The sequence below is a fragment of the Vombatus ursinus genome, unplaced genomic scaffold, assembly GCF_900497805.2.
Source record: "Vombatus ursinus unplaced genomic scaffold, bare-nosed wombat genome assembly UNPS02005459.1, whole genome shotgun sequence".
In the NCBI taxonomy this organism is placed as follows: domain Eukaryota; kingdom Metazoa; phylum Chordata; class Mammalia; order Diprotodontia; family Vombatidae; genus Vombatus; species Vombatus ursinus.
The window spans coordinates 10,651,917-10,678,443 of NW_020945237.1; the positions used below are offsets into that span (position 1 = coordinate 10,651,917).

The following is a 26,527-nucleotide window of genomic DNA, read 5'->3' on the forward strand; positions in this document are numbered from 1 at the left end:
GAGCATTCCTTCCTTCCTTCCTTCCTTCCTTCCTTCCTTCCTTCCTTCCTTCCTTCCTTCCTTCCTTCCTTCCTTTGTCTTTCTCTGTCTGTTTGTCTCTCCCTCTATACCCACCTTTAAAGAGCCTTACGAGAAAAGATTGGAGAGTCCAGCCCATTGGTAGCAGGTGGGTGGCCATGCTCCACAGGGCCCCAACAAATTAGAACTGTTCAGTAAACATTCCAGGACACAGGTTTCTCTTCTCACTCTCGTTTGTTTCTGTGCTAAATTGGGAACAGACTGAATGAAGTTGCATAGAGAAATGTGTGGAGTTACAAATAAAACAAACCACATGACTCCAAGCCTGCTTGTATACAGATATGGCTGGAAAGAATCAGGGCAGCTAAAGAATCATCAAGGCTGAACTAAACATGTCAGAGGACTCTAGAAAAGGTAAGTGTGGTAACAGAAAGATACCATACTACTAGAATATTTGCAAAATTGTGGTCATGGTCACCCCTCCAATTAACTCTGTCTAGCCTGATTCAGAGCAAGATTCCTTCATTTGACAGGGGAAAGAACAGTGGATATGGAGTCAGGCGTGGATTAAAATCCTTTGCCTGTCATTTGCTACCTGGATGAACTCAACCACAACATTTAATCTTTTCTAGGCTGCTTCTACAGCTGTAAAATGAAGGAGTTGATTATGTGCCCTCTCAGGTCCCTTCCATCTGTAAATCTATGATGCATGATAAGTAAATCAAATTTGATTTAGATCTCTATTTCTTGAATGATTACTGTAGACAAGTCACTGTGCTTATCTGATGCAGGGATCACAAAGAATAGTCCTTGCCTTCATAGGGCTTGGCATTTAGTTTAAGCTGGAGTTAGAGATCGGGCCTGTGATTTCACTGGCAGAGAGGTCTCTGTCTTGCAATGCTGGCTAGCATTTCTTCTGCTACATATAGTCTCAGAGAGTGGCCCAGACCATGGAAACTTTGAGTCATTTGTTCAGGGTCACACAGCCAGTATGTGTCAGAAGCAGGATTTGAACTTACGTCTTTCTGACTTTGAGGCCAGCTTTCTCTCTATTAGGGAATGCAACCAGCCAGCAAAAAAAATAAAAACAAACAAACAAACATGGATACATAAAGCTGTCATCCATGGAAGAATGTGAAAGTTCTGTGTGAAAAGTCTAGTCGTCAGGAGCATGCCTCACTACTACCTCAGCTCCACCTCTTCACACCTTAACTTCCTTTATGGCACATCTCAGCTGCCACCCCTTCCTATATGCATGTGTTTCCTGATCTCTTCTTCCTACTTATTCTCTCTCTCTCTCTTTCTCTCTCTGTCTCACCTTTTAGTTACTCTACTAAGGTAGTTAGGTGGTCCTGTGGAGAGAATACTGACCTTGGAGTCAGAAAGACCTGAGTTCAAATCCTGCTTCATATACTTACAGTGTAACTGACAAAATTACTTCATCTCAGTTTGCTCATCAGTAAAATGGAAACAATAGCACCTACTGCATAGGGTTGTTGTGAGGATCAAATGAGGTAATAAACGTACAACTCTTGGCAAACCTTTGTTGTTGTTCAGCCATTTTCAGTTGTGTCTAACTCTTTTTGACCCCATTTGGGGTTTTCTTGCCATATACTGGAAGTTTGCTGCCATTTCCTTCTCCAGCTCATTTTACAGATGAGGAACTGAGGCCAACAGGGTGAAGTGACTTGCTCAAGGTCACACAGCTAGGAAGTTTCTGAGGCTAGATTTGAACTCAGGAATCTTCCTGACTCTGGGCGTGGCATTGTATCTCCTGCACCACTTAGTGGCAAACCTTAAGTATGACTAAATGCCAGTTACCAGTTTCTTCATTGTTACATCATGCTACATTTTGTTTCCTTCAAGTGTTATGTAAGTTCTTTGAAAAAAGCAACTGTCACCATTGTTTTTTTTTTTAATTTTATCTATTTATTTATTTATTTTTTTGGTTAGGCGATGGGGTTAAATGACTTGCCCAGGGCCACACAGCTGTTTAGTGTTACGTGTCTGAGGCCGGATTTGACCTCGGGTCCTCCTGAATCCAGGGGCAGTGCTCTATCCACTGCGCCACCTAGCTGCCCCCACCATGGTTTATACATCTCAGCACCAACAAGTCACTTTTCCTATTTGTGTAGAACTGAATGGAATTGAATTGGATTGTGCCTTCCCCCACCTCCAGCTCTTCATCTGCAGAGCTTCGGTTTCATAACCCTGACAGCCCAACAGTCTCACAACTGAACATCAGACTCGGCGTGTCTGACAAAGAACTCCTTCCATCTCTCTCCTCCTCACCCCAAATATGATACTTCTCTAACTTTTCAGCTGTTTTTCGTCTGACCCTGCCAGGCCCCCGGTTACTGAGTCTTAACAGTTTGGAGTACTTTTGGTGTCAAGTTCCCCTCACCCTTCATTTCCAGTCAGCGGAGAAGTCCTCTCAAGTCTACCTCAGCAATATTTCTCCCATCTAGCTCCTCCCTTCTATTCCCAATCCAACCAACCTAGGTCAAGTTCTTAGCCAAACAGCTCTTCTTGCCTCCAGTCTATTCACTCTCTGGTCCACACCTGAGCAATCTTCCTATCATCCTACTCTGATCATGCTCCCTATTTCCCAATAAAAACAATAATAGCTTTAGTTTGCAGAAATTTGTAAAATATTGTGTACACATTTTCCTTAATCATTTTGACAAAGTTAGAATAGAATCAAACTCTCAATCCTGGCATTCAAGGACATCTAAAATACCACTTTAACTCACCTCCCTAGCCTTATCTCATACTACCCTTCCACCACATATTCTAGCTTCCAGTTAAAATGTGGATGACTCCTTGTCTGCAGTTTTTACCATACCTTCTCCCTTCCTTCTGCCATGGCTCAAGATGTCCAATACACCTTAAATGGACTCTCTACTTTGCACCTTTCTCTATTCATGTCTCTTTCTTCTTGTAAGGCCCAGTTCACAGGCCATAGGCTCCTTCTGACCACCTTCATCTCCAAACTGAATGTAACTTATCCTTGAGGGCAAGGGAATAAGTATTTTTATAGCCTTTACTATGTACCAGACACTGGTGGTAATAAAATAAATATCATTTACAAATATCTGATTTTATCTTCACAATGTTGTGATGTAGGTGTTAATGTTGTCCCCATTTTACAGTTGGGGAAACTGGGGCAAACAGATTTTTTTAAAGTGACTCACCCAAGGTCGCAAAGCTAGGAAGTGTCTGAAGTTGGATTTGAACTCAGGTGTTCTTGATTCCAGGCCCAGAGTTCTCTGCACTGTGCCATCTAGCTGCCTCTGAAGAAAGATGACACGGTACAATGGGAGGAGTGCAGGGCTCTGGGTCAGAAAACCTAAGTGTGAATACTGCCTCTAAAATTTACTCCCTGTATGCCCTTAGGCAATTTGCTTAACCTCTAAGAGCCACAGTTCACTTATCTGTGAAACAGAGATAATAATATTTGTACTACCTTCTGAATAAGATGGTTGCAGAGGGATATGCTTTGTCAACCTTCAGTCAGGAAGACTCATCTTCTTGAGTTCAAATATGGCACTTACTAACTGTGTGACCCTGGGCTAGTCACTGAACCCTGTTGGCAGTAGTTTCCTCATCTGTAAAATGAGCTGGGAAAGGAAATAGCAAACCGCTCCAGTATCTGTGCCAAGAAAACCCCAAATGGGGTCAGGAAGAGTTGGACACGACTGAAAAATGACTCAACAACCAACAATAAACAAGAAAGCACAAAAGACATGTCAGATATTACTTTGCCTGAGACTTTCCTTTTCCCTTACTGTGATCTCCCTTGGATCATAGTATTTGTTTACTTGCTTAGTCTCCAAATAGGTATTCATGCACCTGCTTTGATGATTTAATGGACCAGTAAAGTTGGTTTTTCTCTAGTGGTAGTCAGTGGTGTCAAACTCAAATTGAAGCAGATTTACTTAGAAAATCATACATTAACATTATATATATTGAGTTGTATTTTAAATCATTTTGTTAAACATTTCCCACTTATGTTTTAATCTACTGGTTGGGACCACGGCCCTCAAGTTTGGCACCTCCGAAATATAGACTATCCTATTCTCAGTCTTTCTTTTGCATATCCTCTTGTAAAGCATCTGGAGAATGACAGCCAGGAATAAAGAACTTGCCAATTGTGGCAGAAGTAATGGCTTCCATGAAACAGGGATGTAATAGAAGAAAGATCATCAGGGGATGCGCAGCTTGAGTCCAGGTGAAGACATGGAAGAAGCATCATTGAAAATAGTAGAGGATGCAGGGGAATGTGCTTGCCTAAGAAATGGGATTCCGAAGGTCACAGTGGAAAACTCTAGTAGATCAACAAGAAGAGGCAGAGGGAACTTGGCAGTATTGAGTTTAGTTTAGTTGTTTTTTTTTCTAGTTGTGTCTGACTCCTCATGACCATCTCTGGTGTTTTTTTTTTTTTTTTGGCAAAGATACTGGAGTGGTTTTCCATTTCCTTCTCTGGCTCGTTTTACAGATGAAGAAACCAAGACAAACAGGGTTAAGTGACTTGCCCAGGGTCACACAGCTGGTAAATGCCTGATGCCGGATTTGAACTCAGGTCTTCCTGATTCCAGACATGGTACTCTTCAGAGGAAATAGTGGGGGAAAGGGAAGGAAGCAGGTTTAATATACATATTGGAAGAGCTTGTATGTAATAGAAGGGAATATCGTATAGTGGAAAGAGAATTGTGGTGTTAGAGGGCTGGGATTAAAATTCCACTTCTGCTGCTAGGAGTGTGACCTTGGACAAGTCATTTAACCTCCCTGGGCCTCAATTTCCTCATCTATAAAATGAGGAGGTTGAAGTAGAAGGACTCTGAGGTCACTTTTCACTCTAGATTTATGATCCTAAGGCTTTTTTTTTCATCCAGTTTGTAAAAGTGGCAAGTTCCCTGTACGGGCAGGGCATCTGACAGCCTTCTTTCTTTTACTCCTGAGTAGCAGTAGTGGTGATGGTGGTGGTAATGGTGGTGGTAGTGGCATTGGTGGCAGAAGCAGCAATGATAGTAGTTGTAGTAATAGACTCTTATTTATATACTTTTTTTGCACTGTACATATTATATTATTTGGTCTTCCCCACAAGCCTGTGAAGTAGTTGCTATAATTATCCCCACTTTACAGATGAGAAAACTGAGGCTGAGAGAGACCACTACATATTAAGCTGCTGACATATAAGATCATAAGTTATAACATCTTTCTCTGTCCATCACTCAGAAAGCCTCAAGAATATTTTGTCTAGACTTGGTCTGTAGCTAAAGGACCAAGTTGCACTTCGCAGTATGTCATAGTATGTCATAGTAAAAAGATTTCCTAGCTTGAATCCAGGGAAGACCTATAATCAACTTTCACCTTTCTTACTAGCTGTGAAGTTATGGGCTTATCCCCCAACTTTTGAGACTCAGTTTCCTCTCCTGTGAAATTGGAATAATAATAGCCAATAACCTCCTAGATTTATTGTGAGGACCAAATGAGATTACTTATTTAAAACATTTAGTAAACCTTTAAGTCCTATAGAAATGGCAGCTATTACGATTGCCCTGGATTGTTTCAGCACCAATGAGTGGTATCCATTTTATAGTTTCTTATCCACTGCCCAGTTCTTTGCACTAAATAGAAATGGACTTTATGAACCGTGTTTCTAATGATAAATGACTGATTTTGTTCCACTATTATAGTCATTTTGCCAGCTCTGTGATGTCTTTTCATTTTGCTGCTATAGTGCTAGGAGCCAAGAGTTAGAGAAATAAAATTTATCAAACTAAGTCTAAGTTTTGGTTCATCAAGTCTAGCTTTCAGGGTGTGTAGGGAATAAATGGCCTTTCCAGAGATGATGAAAACCACTTACAATGAAGCAAGCAAATACTCACTTCCTTAAGTATGAACTTTCAGATTTCAAAGTCTAAGCTGGTTTGCCAGGGGCTCCCTAAATAATTTTGATCATATGGTAAAGTACAGGACTGTTGACTGAGTATATAGATGGGGATTTCTCCTTCAGTTTTAGGCCCCTGCCAGAGGCAGGATATTGGATCACTCCATGTGACAACTTTCATTTTCCTTTCTTTCTATATTAATGATACTGGTGCCAGTAGATGACAAAGAAGTTTACACTCCTTAGAGTTGTGGGGAAAAACATGAAGGATGGTTGATGGAAAGGCTGCTCAAGGATATCAAGTGTGGTTTTTAAAGGGAAAGCTCAAACTTAATCTGAGCTCTTGAAAAATGGATTAAAATACTCGAGTCTTTGGTATGTGATCATTTTTGTAACACTTTCCAACACATTAGTAACAGAAAAATTCTGACAAAGCTATTGAGATATGAGTGTTTTCTGATGGCATAAATGACAATTTTATGTTGAATGTAGTAAAAGAAAAATCTCATTCTTCAAAAACAAAAAAGAACCTTTCTACATGGATTAATTATTATTTACAAAAAGCTTTCCTAGGGTACATGTTATTATTATATACTAACTTCTACTAGGGGCACCTAGGTGGCACAGTGGATAGAATGCTGGGCCTGGAGTCAGGAAGACCTGTGTTCAACTGTGGCCTCAGACACTTGCTATCTGTGTGACCCTGGGCAAGTCACTTAACCCTATTTGCCTCAGTTTCCTCAGCTGTAGAATGAACTGGAGAAGGAAATGGCACACCACTCCAGTTCTTTGCTAAGGAAGTCCAAATGGGGTCATGGAGAGTCAGACATGACTGAGGCAACTGAACAAAAACAACTTCTACTAGCAACTTTAAAAAATTTTTCCCCTAACCCCACACTAATTCACATAACAGCTTCAAGAAAAATAGGTTGTAGAAGTATTGGTTTTGTTTTTCAAGGTAACTTCCCTGTGGAAAATATGTTAGATATTTGAAAGAACCTGGTTCTAAACTCAGACTTCTTATAGTACTTTATCTAGCTTGCTCTTTTATTTTGATCATATTCTACCTTGAGACACATTTGTTTATGATCTCCCAGTTATATTCTAAGTGCCTTGGGGTAGGAAATGTGGTATTTTTCATCTTTGACCTGTTACTTTGCAAATAACATATTCTTAATGAGTTTTTGATGAACTGTTGACGTCAACTGAAACTGTGGTTGTTATCTAAAAGATGGCATGGCAAACATTTAAATAGAAATTGTAAGAAAAAACAATTTAATCATCCAAGTGTTTCTAAATATCCATATATTTTATATCCTTATACACATAGACAGAACCTTTGGGTCAGATTGGAGCTAATTTGAGGATGAGGCTATTTGATTCTATTCTAAATAGAACCTCTCATAATTCACGAACAGAGTGGACTAAAAATGGGGGTGAATTACATCACATCATTTGTAATCCATGAAAAGTTCTCATTTTTGTTGAAATTATTCCCATATTTAGGGCAAAGTATTTGGATCCAACTAAAATATGTCCTGTAGTTTGTACAGCAAGTCAGTAATGGCAATTAGAACTAAAGCTTTGATTACCCAACTTTTAGATAATCTTGGAGCAAGGTAAATAGTGGCATAGGGGAAGCGACCACTTGAGTACTTCAAAGGACCATCCAAAAGCTTTTCTCCTAATGATAATTGGCATAGAGATGTGGTTGAGAACTATACCTTGGGAGTTTTTAGTGGAATGTGTCGAGATTGGAATATTATATAGACAACAGAGTGTGGAAGTAGAGATCAGGTGCAGAATACTGATGGGGGCAGTATGTGCTGAAGGAGAAAGGGCATCTCATTATGGCTGACCCTAAAAAGCAGATTTTATTTTCAGAATGTGGGAATGAGTCTTCAGGCATGGGTTTGAATGTGCTGAGTAGATTTTAGGGCATTTTCCAGTGCCAATCAATTCCCATAGGAGGACATTAGCACAGAGAGCAGAGATGGCAGATCCTTGGGAAATATAGATGTATAATTAGGCATACTTCACCCCCTCCCCTTCCCCTCTTCCTCTCATCCAATAGTCTGTGCATGAGAAAAGAGTTCTGAGAAAAAAACCAAAGGCCCCAGATTCTGGATCCCTTTATAATTAGTGACAAGTATTGAAGAGTTTAAGGGTATGTGTGAGTAGGTATGTGTTGCTAGGGTGATGTGCTTATTGCGTATATGCATGTGTATTTTTTCCCAAGATATTTTTAAGAAAACATATTCCAGAAAGAACAAACGAATCCCTCAAAGCAAAGAATTTTTCCTGATTTGGTTTTCCTCTGACTATATTACCAAAAAAGTACCATCCATTTGATATACTGCCCTGTTTCTTCGATCTGCAAACCTCTTTAAAAGATCAAATTAACTACAGGGCAAAAGGAAACTCTAAGCCAACCTCAACATTTTTTGGAAGGAGTGGTATTTTTGAAATGTGATTTATTATCAGAAAATTTTCTTACCCCAATGTCAGTGACATAATTAGTTATTCAAGGGATTCTGAGGTGGCAACAATACAAAATAGTACTTTTAAAATCTTGCATTGAGGCTATGGCTCATTACTCCAATGATGCAATGACTCCATGGTCTCATTGATGTGGGTATTTCCTCCAACAATGATTGCTGCCCATCCATTATCATTTGTGCTATTATTTTCCACAATTTCAACGTAGGTAAGCAATCCAATGGGCTGGAGAGCTTTCTTATATCTTTGCAATACATGAATACTATTATGGGGCAGATGGACTATTTATTGGTTATTGTTTGCTCTCACCATGTAAACAGATTATCTTTTTTTTTTTTTGCTCATCTATTTCTTTGCTGATGTTCTTAACTCCAATTCTCCTTCTCTTTGTATGGAATGTATTACTGGTAATTCTCATGACTGGACTTTTCATTACCTTTTCCATGATTTGTGTTTTCAGTTCTTCAGAGATTTCAGTGTGCCGTGACTTATAGCCAAATACAACAATAAAAGCATATTAAAAAAAAAAAAACTTTGTTTCAAGGAAATGTTTGTAGCCATCTAAGAAAAAAAAAAGCTTTTTAATTTCCTGAAGGCAATCCAGACTATTCCATTGTTCCGCTCAATTTTAGTCCCAACCCACTGTCCATTTGAATTGGCTGTACTGTACATATACCGAAGAACATACTTAATATCTATCCAACTGTATTTCTTAGACTGGACAATAGGCATTATCCATTCATTTGTTGTTTCCTGTGCAGATAATTAGGTGAATCCTTCTGAGTGATGATGTATTTCATTTGGGAGATCATTTTTAATGTATGGTGGAAAGAAAAGAGAATTGAATCTGCCATCAGAGGATGTGGTTTCAAATACTGCCTCTGACTCTACTTACAGATGTGACCTCAGGCAAGTTTCTTAATCTCCCTGGGACTTTTCTTCATCCTCAAAATGAAAGAGTTGAAGTAGATGCTATCTGTGGTCCCTGCCAACTTGAAAGCCATAGTCCTATATTTCCGTAATCACTATGCTATGATAGGTACACAGGAGAATTTGAATGTTCAACTAGCAGGACTTTCTCTTTCATTTGAACCCAATGCTAGCTCCTCCATGTGACAGTGGTAAACACCTTTGGTAAGCACATGCATCCTTTTTATGTATCATTTGATACAAATTAGCTCAGAACAATTGAATAAGTATATACATTTTAAGGAATCTTGAGTAGTTTAGCCTGCATAGGAGACATTGTTCGAGGAAAGTCTTCGAGGAATGATTTTATCCTATTGAATCACATACTTTTTTTATAGTCAACAAAGAGTCATGGTGAGATCTCATGTTCTTTATGATTTTTAGTCAGTTGAGTGGTGAAAAAGATGTAGCTTCCTTTGGAATATTATTAACGAAAACCTGCCTATTTTCTTCTAATACTCATATAAAGAATGACCTTTATGACTATATAGAATATTATAAAATTTTTATGTAGAATGGAAAGTGGTCATATGGCTTAACAGTTATTGATATTCTTTTCTTTTTTTTTTACTAATTTTTTGGTCAATAGTAAAGTGCATTTATTTGTGCATTTGTTGTCTTTGATATCTTCAGATGCCTTGAAAGGTAATCCCTCAATGCCCTCACATTTATATTCTTTTGAGCAGGGACCTCCTTTGAGTGAGCTTGGTCTAATCTGACTATTTTTCCCATGTTTATTTTCTTCATGCTCTTTTCCATCCTATAAATTCACCTAAAAAATTCAAATGTGGTGGTACCTCAGTCCTTGATGATGAAGTTTTTTTATAAAAATCTTTGCAGACAATTTCTATCTCATTTGTTGGTTGTTTTCCTGATCTAAGTTTCATTCTTAATCAATCAATCAATATTTATTAAGCACCTACTATATGCCAGGCACCATGTTAAGTGCTGGGGGCACAAAATGAGACAAAAGACAGTCCCTACCCTTAAGGAGCTTATTATAATTTAATGGAGGAGACAACATCCAAGCAAATATAGACAAAGCAAGCTATATACAGAATAAAGAGGACATAAATAGCAGAGGGAAGGTACTAGAATTCAGCAAGTTAGGGGGTGCTTCTTGTAGAAGGTTTGATTTTAGTTGAGAGTGAAAGGAAGCCGGGAATGTCAATAGATGAAAGTAAGAAGGGAAAGCATTCCAGGCATGGGGTACAGCCAGAGAAAATGCTCAGAAATGAGAAATAGAGTGTCTTGTTTGTGGAACCACCAGGAGGCCTGTGTCATTGATTGAAGAGAATGTGTCTGAGAGTAATATGTAAGAATACGGGAAAGCAGGAGGGATCTAAGTTCATAGTTTGGCATTCTGTGAATGTCAAAAAGAACATTCTCTGTTTGGTCCTACTGGAGCCACTGGAGTTTACTGAGTTAGGGTAGGGGTAGAGTGGGTGTGCCATGATGGATCTGAGCTTTAAGAATTACTAATGGCTGAAGGGGGGCTGGATTGGAGTGGGGAGAAATTTAAGGCAGGAAGATGTACCAACGGGCTATTGCAATCTTCTAGGCATGAGGGGATGAGGACCTGCACTAGAGTAGGGGCAGGATATGACTTTGTTTAGTTGGGTAACTTGCAAGATTTCTAAAAAACTGTTTTTTTTTAACCTCAACTTCTTCTTTGCTTTATGAAACAATATTCAATGACAATCTACCAGCCTTCTATATAAACTTTTATAAACAAATTTATATTCTAAACCAAGGTTGCCCATAGATTACTCTGCTTAGCAAATAAGTCAGGTTTTGTTGATGAAGGAATTTTTCAACCATTTGGGTCGTCTTGTAATTGTACTTGATTTACAAAGGTTAATTAAACTACTATGTGAAATTATTTTGGTCAATTTCAATATCCCTTTCTCCTTCACCTCCCAATTTGGGGCATCAATAACCTTTTTCAGTAGTACAGATTGTAGATCTTTTAGTTTTGTACCATATTTTTTATTATTTTTATTCTTTTTTTGAGGCAATTGGGGTTAAGTGACACGCCCATGGGCACACAGCTAGTGTCTGAGGCCAGATCTGAACTCAGGTCCTCCTGACTGTAAGGGCTAGTGTTCTATCCACTGTGCCACCTTGCTGCCCCTTATTATTTTTGTTCTTTTTGTATTAACTTTTATCATTGCTCCAAGAAGCCAGTGTTCTCTATGTATACAAACTGATTAAGAAATGACTTCAACATCAATAACTCAGCTCTTCCTATTTGCTAGAAATATAAAAAAAATCACTTTTTTGAATGTTTTGATTACCAAGTCCAATACCTTCTTATTCCTTTCTGAGAGAAATTATTCCTAATATTTAGATATGTGGCTTCTGTGTAGCCTATGTGATTGATGTCTTTCATTCATTACCATTGGGTTACATTTTTCATTGTCCCTGCCTTTTGTCATCTTCAATTAAAAGTTACTAAATATCAAAGTATGTATTGATTTTATTTGGAGGATTTTATAAAGTTCATTGTAGAATTTCTCTTCCTTTTCGTTCTCTGAAGTAAATATTGGCCCATTAACAGCAACTATTTTCATGATTGTCCACTTATAAATACTTATTATGAATACTGAATATGAGATGACCAAATGTGCTGTTAAATTATCTTTCTTATTGTCTCTGGACCTTTGACAAAATTGCTCCCCCTTTCCCCTACCCCCGCTGCCACCATCCAATCTTCTTTAGTATTTTTTCTCCCAGGAGAACCTGTAAGCCATTCTCCCCTTTACTGTAACTCTCTGTTGCCTTCTGCTTTCACATGCAAGGAGAATTCAAGGTTGATTTAATTCAGTCCCTGCAATAGTATGTTCATTTGTCCATCATTGGACAAGGAGCTCCCCTTGAGAGTGCTAACACCTAAGCTAATGTTGATAAGTAGTATCAAAATATATGATTCTTTGTACCCTTTTTCCCATTTTTTGCACCTCTGCCACTATTCCTGAAGAGGCAGAAAAGAGTCACACAAGATCAAGGGACATTTTGCATTTAACTTTATTTCTTAGGTTACTAGAACCAAATAACCCATGACTAAGTGATCAGTCTAGGAGTTATGAGTATATTCTATACTTAAGCTTATCCTCAAAAAATTGGTGGTCTCTGGCTAGGCCTATATTCAGAGATCTTTGGAATGTTGAAAGCTACCAAATCTTGCATTCCATTGGCATAATCACTGAGAATCTAGGGTCACCTTCATACCATGAATAGGCATCAAAATAGCATGTTGTGAAGTTATGGCTCATTATTTTAAAAAAATACATTAGTGACTCAGAAAATCATGATATCTCAATGGCTCCAGGAGACATCTTTGTTAACAAAATATTCTTTTTCTTGGTATTAAGCAGTAGGGAAGATTTAAAAAAAAAACCAGGTTCTTTTAGAAGTAGTCTATTAATTTATCACCAAAGGTTAGCCACCAGGGCATAAATTCATCTCACCTCAGCAATTCATCTACTGAGCTACTGTAAGGTTGTTATTCACATCAGTTCCACAGTGGACACACATACCATTGAAATCATAAGTCTTTCCTCTCCATAGAATGCAAGTTCCTACAGGTTATCTGTGTTTAATGTTTGTAAAGAAGCTAGTAAAGTGCATCACATATTGTAGGCACTTAGGAAATGTATATTCTATTTAATTGACTTATTAGAAAACCGAATTGCTACAGGTTTAGGGCATTGCCCAATTAGTCAATTAACTTATTGGTTGAGTTGAGTTGATACCTAGTTATTCTTCAGGATGGGATGGAGAAGTAAGATTGTGGCATTTTGATGGAAATGGTAGATCTCCAGGGATTTGTAGAAAGAAACTCCTGTTGAGACTTTTTCTTTTCCAGTGTGACATTAAAGAAATAAGAGATCATTGTTTTTGTTTTTTTGTTTTTTGGCTTGGCAATGGGGTGAAGTGACTTGCCCAGGGTCACTCAGCTAGTAAGTATTATGTGTCTGAGTCCAGATTTGAACTCAGGTCCTCCTGAACCCAGGGCCAGTGCTCTATCCACTGGGCCACCTAGCTACCCCCTAGAGATCATTGTTAACAAATTTAGCAAAAGCCCAACATCTCTTGTCTCCATCCCATTCCCATGAATCTAGTCCAGGTCCTTATTATCCCTTGCCTAATTTCCCTCCTTTAAATCTCTGCCCATCTTCTATTCCATTCCTTCCATCTTCTATTTAACACTCAAAGTGAGTTTTTGAAAGTATGTTGTTGTTGTTCAATTTTTTCAGTTGCATCCAACTCTTTGTGACCCCATTTGAGGTTTTCTGGCCAAGATACTGTATTGATTTGAAATTTTCTTCTTCAACTAATTTTACAGATGAGGAAACTGAGGCAAACAGAGTTAAGTGACTTTCCCGGGGTCACACAGCTCATAAGTGTCTGAAGCTGCATCTGAATTCAGGTCTTTCTGACTCCAAGCCCTGTGCTTTCTTTATCTGCTGTGCCAGCTAGCTGCCTTTTTTGAAAGTATAGCTCTGACCATATTATCCCCTGCTCATTGAGCTGCAATAGCTAACTCCCTGTTACCTCTAAGATCAAATGTAAGATCCCATTGGGCACATGCTTCATAATGTGCTGGTTCCTTCCCACTTTCCAACTTTTTACAATTTACTCCCTTTTTTTACACTCCACGATCTAGAGACATACTGAATTGCTTGTGGTTCTTCAAACATTGCACTATCTTCCATTTCTGTGCCTTTACACTGACAGTCTCCCATGCCTAAAATATTCTGTTACTTTACCTCTGCTTAATTTTTTTCTGGCTTCCTCTAGAATTTAGATAAAAATCTCATCTTCAGGAGGCCTTTCCTGGTTTCCCCCAGCTATATTGCTTTCCCCTTTCAGATTTACTTTCACTTATTCTGTATGTCTGCTGTATATGCCTAGTTATTTGCATGTTGTCTTCTCTATTAGAATGTATACTTCTCTGTGAATTAATATAACCATTTCGGAAAGCAATTTTGGATTTTGCAAATAAGGTAACTAAAATATCTCTACCCTTTGACTCAGAGATTCTGCTATTTATTTTCTATTATTCATAAAAAGAAAATCCTTATATACACTAAAATATTTATAGCGGCTCTTTTTTATGGCAGCAAAGAAGTGGAGAAAAACTAGATGCCCATCAATTAGAGAATGGCTGACCAAATTGTGGTGTATGAATATAATGTGATACTGTGATTACATGATGGAATAATATGATAATTTACTGTGTTATAAAGAATGATCAGTTATGTTGAATATAGAAAAATATGGAAAGGGTTACATGAATTTATATAAAGTAAGGTAGTTAGAGCCAAGAAAACAAAATATAATGGGTATAACAATTAGAATAACCACTCTAAACAAATAAAAATGAATGTTGAAAAATTACAAAGAACAAGCTTGGCCCCAAAGAAGAGATATGAGAAAACATCCCCATCTATTTTCTTTACAGAGGGGGGAGGCCAATGGTTGTAAAACATGGTGTATGTTTTTATATTTTTTGAGTATTTACTAGTTATGCTGATATTTTACCTTCCCTTTTTAACTTTTAAAAATTCTTTGTTATATAGGGTGTCTATCTGGGAAGGGGTGGGGATGGAATACACAGATCATACAAAACAAAAAAAGTTGTCAAGAAAAATTTATTTTAAATAAAGAATATAAGTTCCTTGAGGGCCAGGGTCTGTTTTTGCCTTTATTAATATGCTCAGAGCTTAGCTTAGTGATTGGCACATAGTAAATGCATAGACTAAATAGAATCAAGCTGAGAAGAAAAAAAGTCATTAGCTTCCTTGGACAAAATTGGTGAAATATAATAGGAAAAAAAAAAGAGTTGTATTTCTTAAATTGATGTTAGTGGTCTTACTTATATAGCTCTTAGGTGCTACATTATCAGATTTCAATGGGATGCCTATTAAGTATGCAACCCATTTGCATAAGTATTAAAATAATTCATCTTGATTAATGTTATTATAGTAGATCTCAGAACTAATCACAACCCGCCATTTCCAATAGGCATTTTATAAGCATTTTACATGTTACTGAAATTTCAATGGAATTATAGCTCTTCTAAGCCTCACAAATGTCATAGGAGTTGACTGTGATTAATGTGAATGAGAAAGAGATATAATAATGATTAGCCATTTTTAAACAGTGTCACTGTCTAAGGTATATGTGGGAGAAAAGTCTTAAGGCTGATTTAGAAATGTGTAACCTAGCAAATCTCTCGAGTAGCAATTCAGGCTTAACATTTAAAAGGATATTCATGCCTTCCATATTCCAACCCTTTGTGCTGATTGCTTTCTCAGATCTTAGTGGAAGCTGCAGTTGGGGATGGCTTCACAGGCGACATTGCAATCGATGACTTATCATTCATGGACTGTGCCCTCTACCCTGGTAAGAGAAAAGATTTACCATGTCATTATATTAGCATTACAAAGCCTACTATTTTTTGTTTTTGTTTTCTTCTTGGGGGAAGTAGAGAATGACATTCTGTTGAAAATGTGACAGAAAAGCTGAAACAAAATATTTCCATTTCTTTGTATCTTCTGTGTTAAATCTACTTCTTCCTCAAGTTTTCTGTGCCCTGTGGTAATGTCCATTGACTTGAATCAAAGAGAACTGGGCTCAGAATTTTACTATGGGCAAATCACAGACTCTCTGAGTTTTACCTTCCTCACTCATCAAACAGATGAGTGAGTATACTAATAAGCATGTAGTAAATATAGCCTACATATAATATACTAATAAGCAATATATTATACTTGCAACCTGACTTGCAACTCACAGGGTTGTTTGTTAAGATTAAATGGGATAGTTTCTCTAAATACATTCTACATCATAAAGTGCTATGCATATGCATTCTAATTATTTTATTATTGTCCTGGAACCAGGTTTTACTTTGCTCATGCCTTCACAACTGTTACGGTTGATTATGACCATGAGAACAATGAAAATCTATTAACAGTCTAGCAGGTATAAGGAAGTATACTAGCCTCTGGAGATTCAAGGATAAATATGAAATAGCCCCTATCCTCAAGGACCTTATTTTCTTTTGGGAGATTAGAAGCAAATAAGTCAATATTAAGTTTATACTAAATAATACAAAGTAATTTCACAGGAGAGAGTCTTAACAACTGGGGGAATCCAAAAACATTTCATGTAGGAGGGTGCCATCTGAGACTGGAAACCTTTGTTTCATATCATATATGTGTGTGTTTTTATGTATATATATATATATATATATATATAAAATATAATATAAATATATATACGCACACACAATATACACACACATATATATATACATATACATGTTTATATGTTGTTATTTCTATCTATGTATATATTATATAAACATGCATATGTGTACGTATGTGTTATATAAACATACATAGAATGTGTGTGTATATTTATGTGTGTTTGTTCATGTATGAAGGAAATGGCCAACCACTCTAGTATCTTTGCCAAGAAAATCCCATGGATAGAATGGTCTATGGAGTCATGAAGAGTGAGATACAGGTGAACAACAAATAGCAGGGAAATTTTCCAGTGCAAAAAGAGTGCTTAGAATCTTTCAGAATGTTTTTTTTTTTCCCATAGAGAAAATATGTATAGCATTTTCCTCATTTTCAGTGTGAAAAAAGTTGTGGTGTGCTCCCAAAAGCCCCCCAAAACTTCTCTCCACTTAAATGAACAATAAATAGGATATCACAACATCTCAGATAACATCTAAAAGATGGAATAACAGAGGAAACACGGGCCTACAGGTTTGATAACAGAACAAATTATTGTGGTGTTAAAAACGTTGTCACAGAATTCCTATTTGATTTCTAACTTACTGATTTCATTTATTTGAATATCCACTGTCGAATATCCCATTTTGCAGTCTTTCCCCTAAGGCAATCAGGAATCGGTATTTGTGGTAACTTGCATTCTTTAAATATTTTCTTGGAAGCTTAAGGTCTGCCAAGTATGACTAGGCTTACTGTAATGTCTCAAAAATATTGCTATTTTTTGTCTCATTTTTAAGGTTTATATTTTCAAATAGAGTTTAGTTGTAAATTAAAACAATAAATTTAGTTGTTTTGAGTTTAGTTTGTTGAATATGAATAATGTGTTTTGTGATTGAGTATTCAATAAACATTCATCTTAAGAAAATGAAAAATAAAGTAATGAAATGTACTATGCATGTCTGTGTTGGGAAGTAAAGAAAGGCTTAGAGCAGAATGACCTGCTTCTCTTGAAAGTATTACCTTACGTCTTAGCAGTGTGCAGATTTGGCCTGACCAGTCTCATGGTGGCCATGGACAGAGTATAAGACCTAGATTCAGGGAAAACCTGAATACACTTTGAACACTGTGACCATGGACAAATTGCTTAACTTCTAGAGACCCAGTTAACCTCATATGTAATATGGGGAAAATAATATCACTAATCTCACTATATTCTTTGCAAGATCAAATGACATAATTTTTATGGAACCCTCTGTAAACCTGAAAGAACTAAATAAAGGAATGAAAGTTGTGAAGGAATACATTTCATCTTGATGTAAAGAAAGAAATAACTTTGTAATTATTTGAGCTATCTAAAAGTAAAATGATTTGCCTTTAAGGGAGTCGGTCTCCCCTCATTTGAGCTCTTCAGTTAAGACTAGATAAGCAATTATCAGTAGGGAGAGTAGATTCTTTGAATATTATGGAATGGATTCTTGTTGAGATAAAATTTTGACAATGATAACCTTTGAAGTTCTTTCCAGATCTGAAGTATGGTAGTACGATGATATGGGCCTACTGTTGACCACACTGACTACAGGTTCTATCCTTAATCTGCCTTACCTATCCCCTTGCTGCTCCTTGGAGGCAACAAGACAAGCTATGGAAATATTTTTGTTGACCGTTTATAGCAAATTTGTGATCAGTAAACAATTGAAGTGAAAAGATGCGGGTAACAGTTTTGACCCATGGATTCTATCTAGTGTTCCTCTTAGCCACAGCTACAGCCACTTGGAGAACAATAGAAATGCTTTGGCTGCCATTCTCTCCTTCTCTCCCCATTCCCTGGTGCAAATGCTAGCCATCATAATGGCTCCAATTTCAAAAGGCAAAAGATTTCTCATTTCTCTCAACTTAACAAAACATTGGCAATAACCCAAAGAGGTCATGGCATTCTAGGCCTGAGAGCAAAAAGGAAAAGTTGGGACTAGAGATATATAGGAGGAGAAGAGAACCCAGAGATTTCTTCTCTTGTATATTTCGCCATTGTTGTTGTCCCTAATTCTCCTACTGACTCCTTTCCACCACTGCCATTTCAAACACGGAGGTAGGAGAACAGCCAAAGGCAGAGGCAGAGATGTGAAAAATCAGTTGCAGACTTGCACTAGCCTCAGGCTTCTGGTTAGAATTTTTGAAGAAAGCATGTAACTTTCTTCCATGTGGTTTTTGTGTTGGCTCCATAACAAAAGAAACTTTGTTTTGAAATTGCAAAGCCTGTGGAAACCATAGGTTTTATGGAGGAATTGATGAAAATGTCCCATGAGGTTTGAATGAAAACAAAATTAAGTAGAACCTTCATGGGGAGGAAAGTACTTATTCTTTCAATCCTGTTTTGTTCATGGCTCAGTAGTATAAACAAAAGAGTGAGTATGGAAGTGTAGACATGTTATGACCATGTACTCATGAACAGAATTGTTCTTGTTTCCTATGTAAGCTGAGAATACATTTACCACCTTCTTACTGTGTATTCTCCCCAGACCTTCCCCAGTTAGGAACCTAAGCTGAATTTTATTTGATTTCAAAACTGAGGCATGCTAATATTATACTATGTAAAGTAAAAAACTGCTTATATCTCCCTTTCTTTTCCTTTTGTTTTTGATAATCAGCTGGCTTCTTATATATCTGCTGTTTTACTGCTATTCTTTCATTCACCCTAAGTTTGACATTGTAGACTTTACCCCAGAATGCCTTTCTCTGCTAGCCCAGATTCATTCTCTAACCTGCTCTGGTTTCTAATTTAATTTCCACTTGACCTTCAATCGTGATTCAGCTTCTTTTTGAACTTTTCATCTACTTTGCTTAATTGTTTCCTTGACCAAAAATAGCTTTAGGTTTTAAATGAAACCTAAAAGAAAGATAAAGAAAAAGGTCTTTCAAATAAACAATTAAATTTGTTCTCCAAAGGAGAGTGTGAACCATGAAGTATTCAGGGGTAACATAGCTCTTCTTTGAGTAGCTCCTTTGCATTGAGTGTTATGTTTTTCTTCCCATTACCTGAATACAATGGATCACAGGGAAGTATGAGGGCTTAGAGGAAGCAAGAAAGATTTCAAGCTTTTCTGGAGTCATATTTTTACAGGCAGGGATAATTGTTAGGAGTATTCCGGAATTTGATATTAGAGGCAGTAAGGTAGCACAATGGATAGAACTCTGAACATGGAGTCAGGAAGGCCCAAGTTCAAATCTAGCACAGATATTTATTATCTGTGTGATCCTGGGCAAGTTACCTAACCTCTGTCGAACTCAGTTTCATCATCTACGAAATGGAGATAATAGCTCTTAGAGTTATTGTTAGGATCAAATCAGATAACATTTGTAAATTACTTTGCCAACCTTAAAGTGCTATATGTAACATTATCAAATACATTAATGTTGACATATGTCTGTCAAAAATAGAATAGCTAATGATTCCTTATCTTACCTTAGTGATAATTCTATCCTTCAAGAGTAAACAGTTCTCTTCTGCATTTGAATTATTATCAACAAGGAGGAACTGATTGCTGGAAAATTTGATGATAGGAAATTTGGCAGGGGGGAAGTAAAGACTCCATCTTAGAAACTGTGATAAAGAAGATGAAAGATGTATATAACCTGATTATACCCTGTGTATAGGGAGAGTAGATTTCAAAAGGCTGAGAGAAAAAAAAGGTAAGATTCTAAGTACTCAAATCTTTGAGTGGAAGGCAACTTAAAAAGGATGAGAAACCCATAGAAATTAAAATTCAAAGACAAAAAGAAAAATAATTCCATTGAGGAGTAACAGAGAGTTATCTAAGGCAACTAATACAAATGCTCAGGATACTCATCAACTCACTTAAATTTTGCAAGATACATACAAAAGATGGAAAGAAAAGAAGATAATGGAAGATTTTAACAAAGTTCTCTGAGTACTGTGTTTTCAGGAGTGCTGAAGTTAAATATCACCTGAGAATGGTGAGGAAATCGAAGACAGCCAAAAAGTGTTCTCCTTTTGGACATGTTGGAGAAAAGAGAAAGATCAAAAATGGATTGAAAGATTGGTTCACTTCCCAGAGTAAATAGTAATTTATGACCAAGAGGAGGTAGAGCTCCTATTCTTTTTCTTTTGTCCCCCCCTACTCATTAAAATAATTTTTAGATTAGAAAGTTCAAAACAAAATTGATAGGGAGTTCATACCTAAGATTCTATGATGTTTCCATTCATACAACTTTATTGTGATGTGGACTATCCATTGTGTTGTCATGGAAAGGGTACTGGATTTTAGAGTCAGGAGACCTGGTTTAGTATCCTGGGTCTACTTTTGACTGGCTTGGTGGCCATAGGAACCTCACTTAACATCTCTAAGCCTCAGCTTCTTTATCTGTAAAATGAGGATAATACACTTTGTATCTCACGGGGATACTGTGAGGAAATCTCTTACAATTTTGTAGGAAGGTGAGTAATTCTTTTTCAATGTTCTCTTCTATAGCCCAGTCAGTTGGAGGATATATACATCTCTTGAAAGAAAAGGCAGTAAGTTGCCTCAGTTAACTAAAAAACTCATGCTGCAACTTTAGAATGTGGGATCACAGCAGAAGCAAAATGAAAGTTTCGGTTTATGAATTCATGAGTATTCTGACTTAATTGCAGATTTCCTGATTTATAATAACTGAATTGACTTACTAATTACTTCTGATTGTTGAATTGACTAGTTTTTTAGTTATCATTTTAGTTACATCCATAATCACCATCTTTATTCATGTAACATTTTTCTAGCTTTTTCTTATGTCTCCCCTGCTTTTCCTACTTACTCAGCAGAGGTTCGTGGTAGTCAAAATAAACTGAAAAATAGTGAGGAAGAGGGCCAGAACTTGGTCTTTGTAGAGTACTTTTTTAGTATTAAGCTTCTTAGTATTTCTGCTTTTCCCAGGACGATGAAGAACTATATTAATATATAGCATATTAAGCTTCCCTTTTCCTCTGTGTTTTGCTAAGGGGTATAAAGGCCTCCTGAGAAATACTAAATATCAACATAATGGCAAGAACATGGTGAAGATGCAAATAAGTTTAGGATATTAATAGTACTATAAAAGAGAATAAAGAAGAATCTGAAAGTTCAGTTTTAATTTGTTTAAATCATCGTTGGCTTTTTGTCAGGCTACCCTACCATAAGCTTTGATAGTGGTTAGGTATGTAAATTAAAAGCCTTCTGCTCAGGGTCACCACAAGTTAGAATTTTTATTGTGTTTCTAAGATTCAAAAACAAAATCAGGAAATATGAAGAGTCAGCTAGCCCAGTTACCCAATTCAAAGATTACAATGGAAATGCCTTTCTCCCTTTTATTTATGCAAAGGCCCATGTCAAAAACAGAAAAGGCCCATTAAAATACTCACATTACAGTTAAAAGACAGTTCAACTGATACTGTACTTTGCCTGTAGTTAGTGTCCATGACAGAGTGTCTGGGAAGACGGTGTATATCAGGGCTTCTTGAACAGAGTAGGGTCTGAAAAATTCCACGTCTGTCATTTGTTAAGACAGTAATGTGTCAAAAAGGACTAACGTTACTCTATGATATATTAACAAACAACCAAGAGTGTTATAATGGAGCACAAATAAAGAATAACTGTTTTTTCAGTAAAATAGGTTTTCTGCTTTGAAATTTGAAATTAGCAATTACTCACGGAATAAAAACATGCGATACTATAATTGGGTAGCGTATCTTTATCATTATTATTAATCACTCAGTAAACAATTATCAAGAACCTAATGTATCTGAGGCATTGAGCTGGATGCTGTCAATTCAGTGACATAAATGAAACAGTCCCTACCCTCAAGGAACTTATATTTCATCAGGGTAAACAACATGCACATAAGATCCTAGAATCATAAATCTAGAACCAGAAGGGACCTTAGAAGACATCTTGCATACTCCCTTCATTTTAAGTGGATGATGAGGAAACTAGTATATAAATGTATATATAATTTTTTTAAAAAGCTTAAACATAGTAGTTTGTGTCTATGATAGAATGTCTGAGAAGATTACAAATTACCAGAATCTATTGTATCATCCAAGAGGCAGCTAGATAGCTTAGTGGATCGAGTTCTGGGCTGGAGTCAGAAAGACCTGAGTTCAAAACTGGTCTCGGACACTTACTAGCTGTGTGACCCTGGGCAAGTCATTTAACCTCTGTTTGCCTTAATCCACTAGAGAAGGAAATGGCAAAGCACTCTAGTAAATTTGCCAAGAAAAAAAAAACATATCGGGTTATGAAGATTCAGACGTGCCTGAACAACTGAACAACAAAAACTGTACCATCCAAACAACGTGGTGTAAAGGCCTCCTGAGAAATACTAAATATCAACATGATGGCAAGAACATGGGGCAAATGCAAATAAGTTTAGGATATTAATGGTACTATAAAAAAGAATAAAGAAGAACACAGTCTGAACAATTGCATGTCGGCCATTTGTCCAGGCTGTAGTATGTCAAAAAGGACTAATGCTACACTGTGTCATCTACTGGCACACAAATAACAGTTGATTGTATTTAATTGAACTTGCATACTCTGTCCTCTGGACAGCTCTCTAGGACTATCAATTGCAGAGAAAATGCCAGCCTGTATATTAGCAGAGGGAATTTCTTCATTGGGTAGTTTTCTTTGTCAATAAAAGCACAGGTGAAGTTAGCACTCTTTATATGGAAAACAATGTGCTGGTTGTTAAAGGAGAAACGTGATCTTGGCCCTGAAAACTTACAGTATTAGTGGGCTGGATAGGACATGTACTGACAATTCAAGCCAAGGTAGTAGAAAATGTGTAGGAAAGTACCAGGGAACCAGAGAGGAGAATTACTTTATGCTGTTGGTACTGGGAAGGCGTCACCAAGTTAGTGACATTTAAGCTGGCCCTGTAGGATAGATAAGCTATTAACAAGCAAATATTATAAGCAGATTCCAGATGGAGGGACCAGCATGGACAAAGGCACAGAGGCTTTGTGCTAGGAAAATAAATCTGGCAACAACATGCAGGTTGGATTTGATGAAGGAGAAAAGTATAATTATAATAATGTAAAGAAAATCAAATGTTTTGTAATTGTAATGAAGAAATTTGGCCTGAGAAAGAGATAAGGAATATCCCTCTTTCATTCCCTTGGAGAGGTGGGAGACTATGGATAGGTCATATTGCATACACTTTCAGGCATAGTTGCTTTGTCAACTGGGTTTGGCTTTTCTTTATTATAGTGGGAAACTTAGTGGATGGTTGTGGGTCATAGTATATCTGAAAATGCTATGTTAAATGAAAGACAGACATTTTTCCAATATAGTAAAGCTATATAATTTTATATATAATTTTTTAAACTATTGCAGTTGTTAGATAATAAAGATATCATCTAGAATTTTAGCTAAGGGCAGTCAAAGGAGAGAACAGGAATGAGAGACTTTGTAGAGGTAACACTGGTGACACTGGGAGAGGAATCAGATAACATTGAGATTTTAAATCTGGGTGACTGGGAAGACAGTGGCGCCATCAACAGAGCTAGACCAAGGAATCTAGGAACATGAATAGGTTTGGGGGGAAGGGATAACACGAACTCATTTTGTTAAATGTGAAGTGTGGAATTCCCTGAGGGTATCCAGGGGGACGTCCTCCTCTGGGAGCTTTCGTTCTAGTTTAGAACGGAGCTATACCAGAAGGCAACAATTGAAAGATAATGGAGCCAATGAGAGATTCAAAGAGCACTAGGGGTTGAAACTCACTACAATCTCACTCCAGTAGTCCTGAATGGTTATTAGCTTTAAGCATGTGACTTTCTAAATGTTTTAATTAACATACACATTCATACAACACCTACATCCAGGAAACAGTGTGAAACTGTTTGCCACCACAAATTCTGCTTTTGGAAAATAAATTAAATGCCCAATAATCTAATCAAACCGAATGAGCATTTGTTAAGTGCCTACTATTGTGGTAGGCTATGGAGGATTTAGAACCCAAAGTACAACTGTTCCTGCCCTCAATGAGATTCCATTCTATAGCAGAAACAGTATGTTATTAGATAAGTATATACATGGTATTTTGAGGAGCAAAAGTGCGCTGACAACTAACAGAATCAAGAAAAGCCTCAAAGGTTTAATATTTTCTGAATTAATTTAGTCACTTTGGAGTTAATCTTATAACCTCAAAGCCCAAATGAATTTAAACCCATAGAAATTTGCTTGAGCAGACGCCACAGAAATAGGCTGTTTTTGAGCTCCTGAACTGAAATGAGGTATTACCTTCAGTAGGAAAATTTTAAAATCATAGATATATGGCTTAAAGGGCTGTGGGTGGTCAACTGGTCCAACCACCTTTTCTTCATAGAGGAATAAACTGGGGCATATAGAACAAGTACACATGCGTGCGTGTAAGTGTGTGTGGTGGTGGGGAGAGAACACAAACTATAAACAAAATCATCTATTCTTTTTATCTCTTTTGGTTGTCCCTGCTATCATATTTCATAGCCTTTTCCTCTTTCCCCTGTCTTTCTTCTTCCTTTCTCCTCAAATCTTAGCCCTCTCTCTCTATACACATAGTTTTGAGTGGGCACTTTCCATTACTCAAAAGGGAAAAGAAGGTGGAAGGGCAATCATCCCAGCATTCAGCATGCCAATAAAGGTGATATTCAAAATTGTGGGAGTTAATATGTAAAGCAGATTATTGATAGAGGAAAAAAAAAGGAGACTGAGAACAGTGTTAGAGGGTGTAGAAGACAAAGAACAGGCCACTCAGAGGAGCAATTAGAGATACTGAAGCAATTAAATGATACATAACGGATACAGGACGGAGAGTTTTAAGAGGGAGTGGGTAGTTACCAGTGTCAAATGTAAAAACTTGTAAGATGAAGACGAAGAAAAGTCCCTGAATTGGATGATAAGGAAGTCGTTAATAGGCATTTATTTAGCACATTAGTATGTACAAGTTACTCCTGCTTACAAGGAGCTCCCACAACCTTCAAATAACCATCTACATACAAGATAAGGTTAGATAAAACACACATGGGGCATCTCTAGTTGTCCTGATCTATACCTTACCACTAGACCCAGATGGCTCTGGAGGAGAAAGCGAGGCTAGTGACTTTGCACAGCCCTCCCTTACTTAAATCCAATTCACTTGCAAGTCATGGCATCACCTTCCTGATGTCATGGTCATCTCTGAGAACCAAGGACAAACAACGTCATCAACAAATATAAAATAGAAGGTAATATTAGAGGGAATGCTCTAGCAGTGGAGAAGAGGAAAAGTTTCCTGCGGCAAGAGGATTGGAGCTCAGTCTTGAAGGAAGCCAGGGAAGCCATTGGTAACCTTTAAAATCAATCAATCAATCAGTCACTAAACATTTATTAATGTAAGGTACTGTGATAAGCATAGGGAATACAAAAAGGGTCAAAAGAAGGTCTCGCCTTTAAGGCTTTCACTGTCTAATGGGAGAGACAACAAATAACTCCCTACAAACAAGTTATAGACCCAGAAACATTGGGAATAATCAGCAGAGGGAAGGCAATGGAATTGAGAAGTGTAGGGAAAAGCTTCTGGTAGAAGATGGATTCCATCTGGGATTTGAAAAAACTCAAAGAAGCTAGGAGGAGGAGATGAGGAATGCATTGTAGGCAGGGGGCCAGCCAGAGAGAATGCAGGGAGCAGAAGGACAGAGTGACTTGTCTGAGGAACAACAAGGATGCCAATGTCATTCAACTGAAAAACAATAGAAAAAGTTTTAGAAGGCATTTTTATACCCTTTTTATGGTGGAATACCATGAACAGACAGAAGCAAAGCAATAGAGGAATGTGTGTTTGTATGGGAGCTATATTCATTTAGAAACTCAACCTTCTGAAGCTTAAATATATTAAAGTTTCTGAT

At 37.2% G+C, this 26,527-nt stretch overlaps 1 protein-coding gene across 1 annotated transcript in view; it reads left to right on the forward strand.

Moving 5' to 3' along the window:
* Positions 1-26,527, forward strand: part of MALRD1 (MAM and LDL receptor class A domain containing 1) — an 832,608-nt gene that overhangs the window by 243,574 nt on the left and 562,507 nt on the right. The window contains 1 exon segment of the mRNA XM_027847861.1: positions 15,703-15,790. Coding sequence (XP_027703662.1) covers positions 15,703-15,790 — 88 coding nt within the window.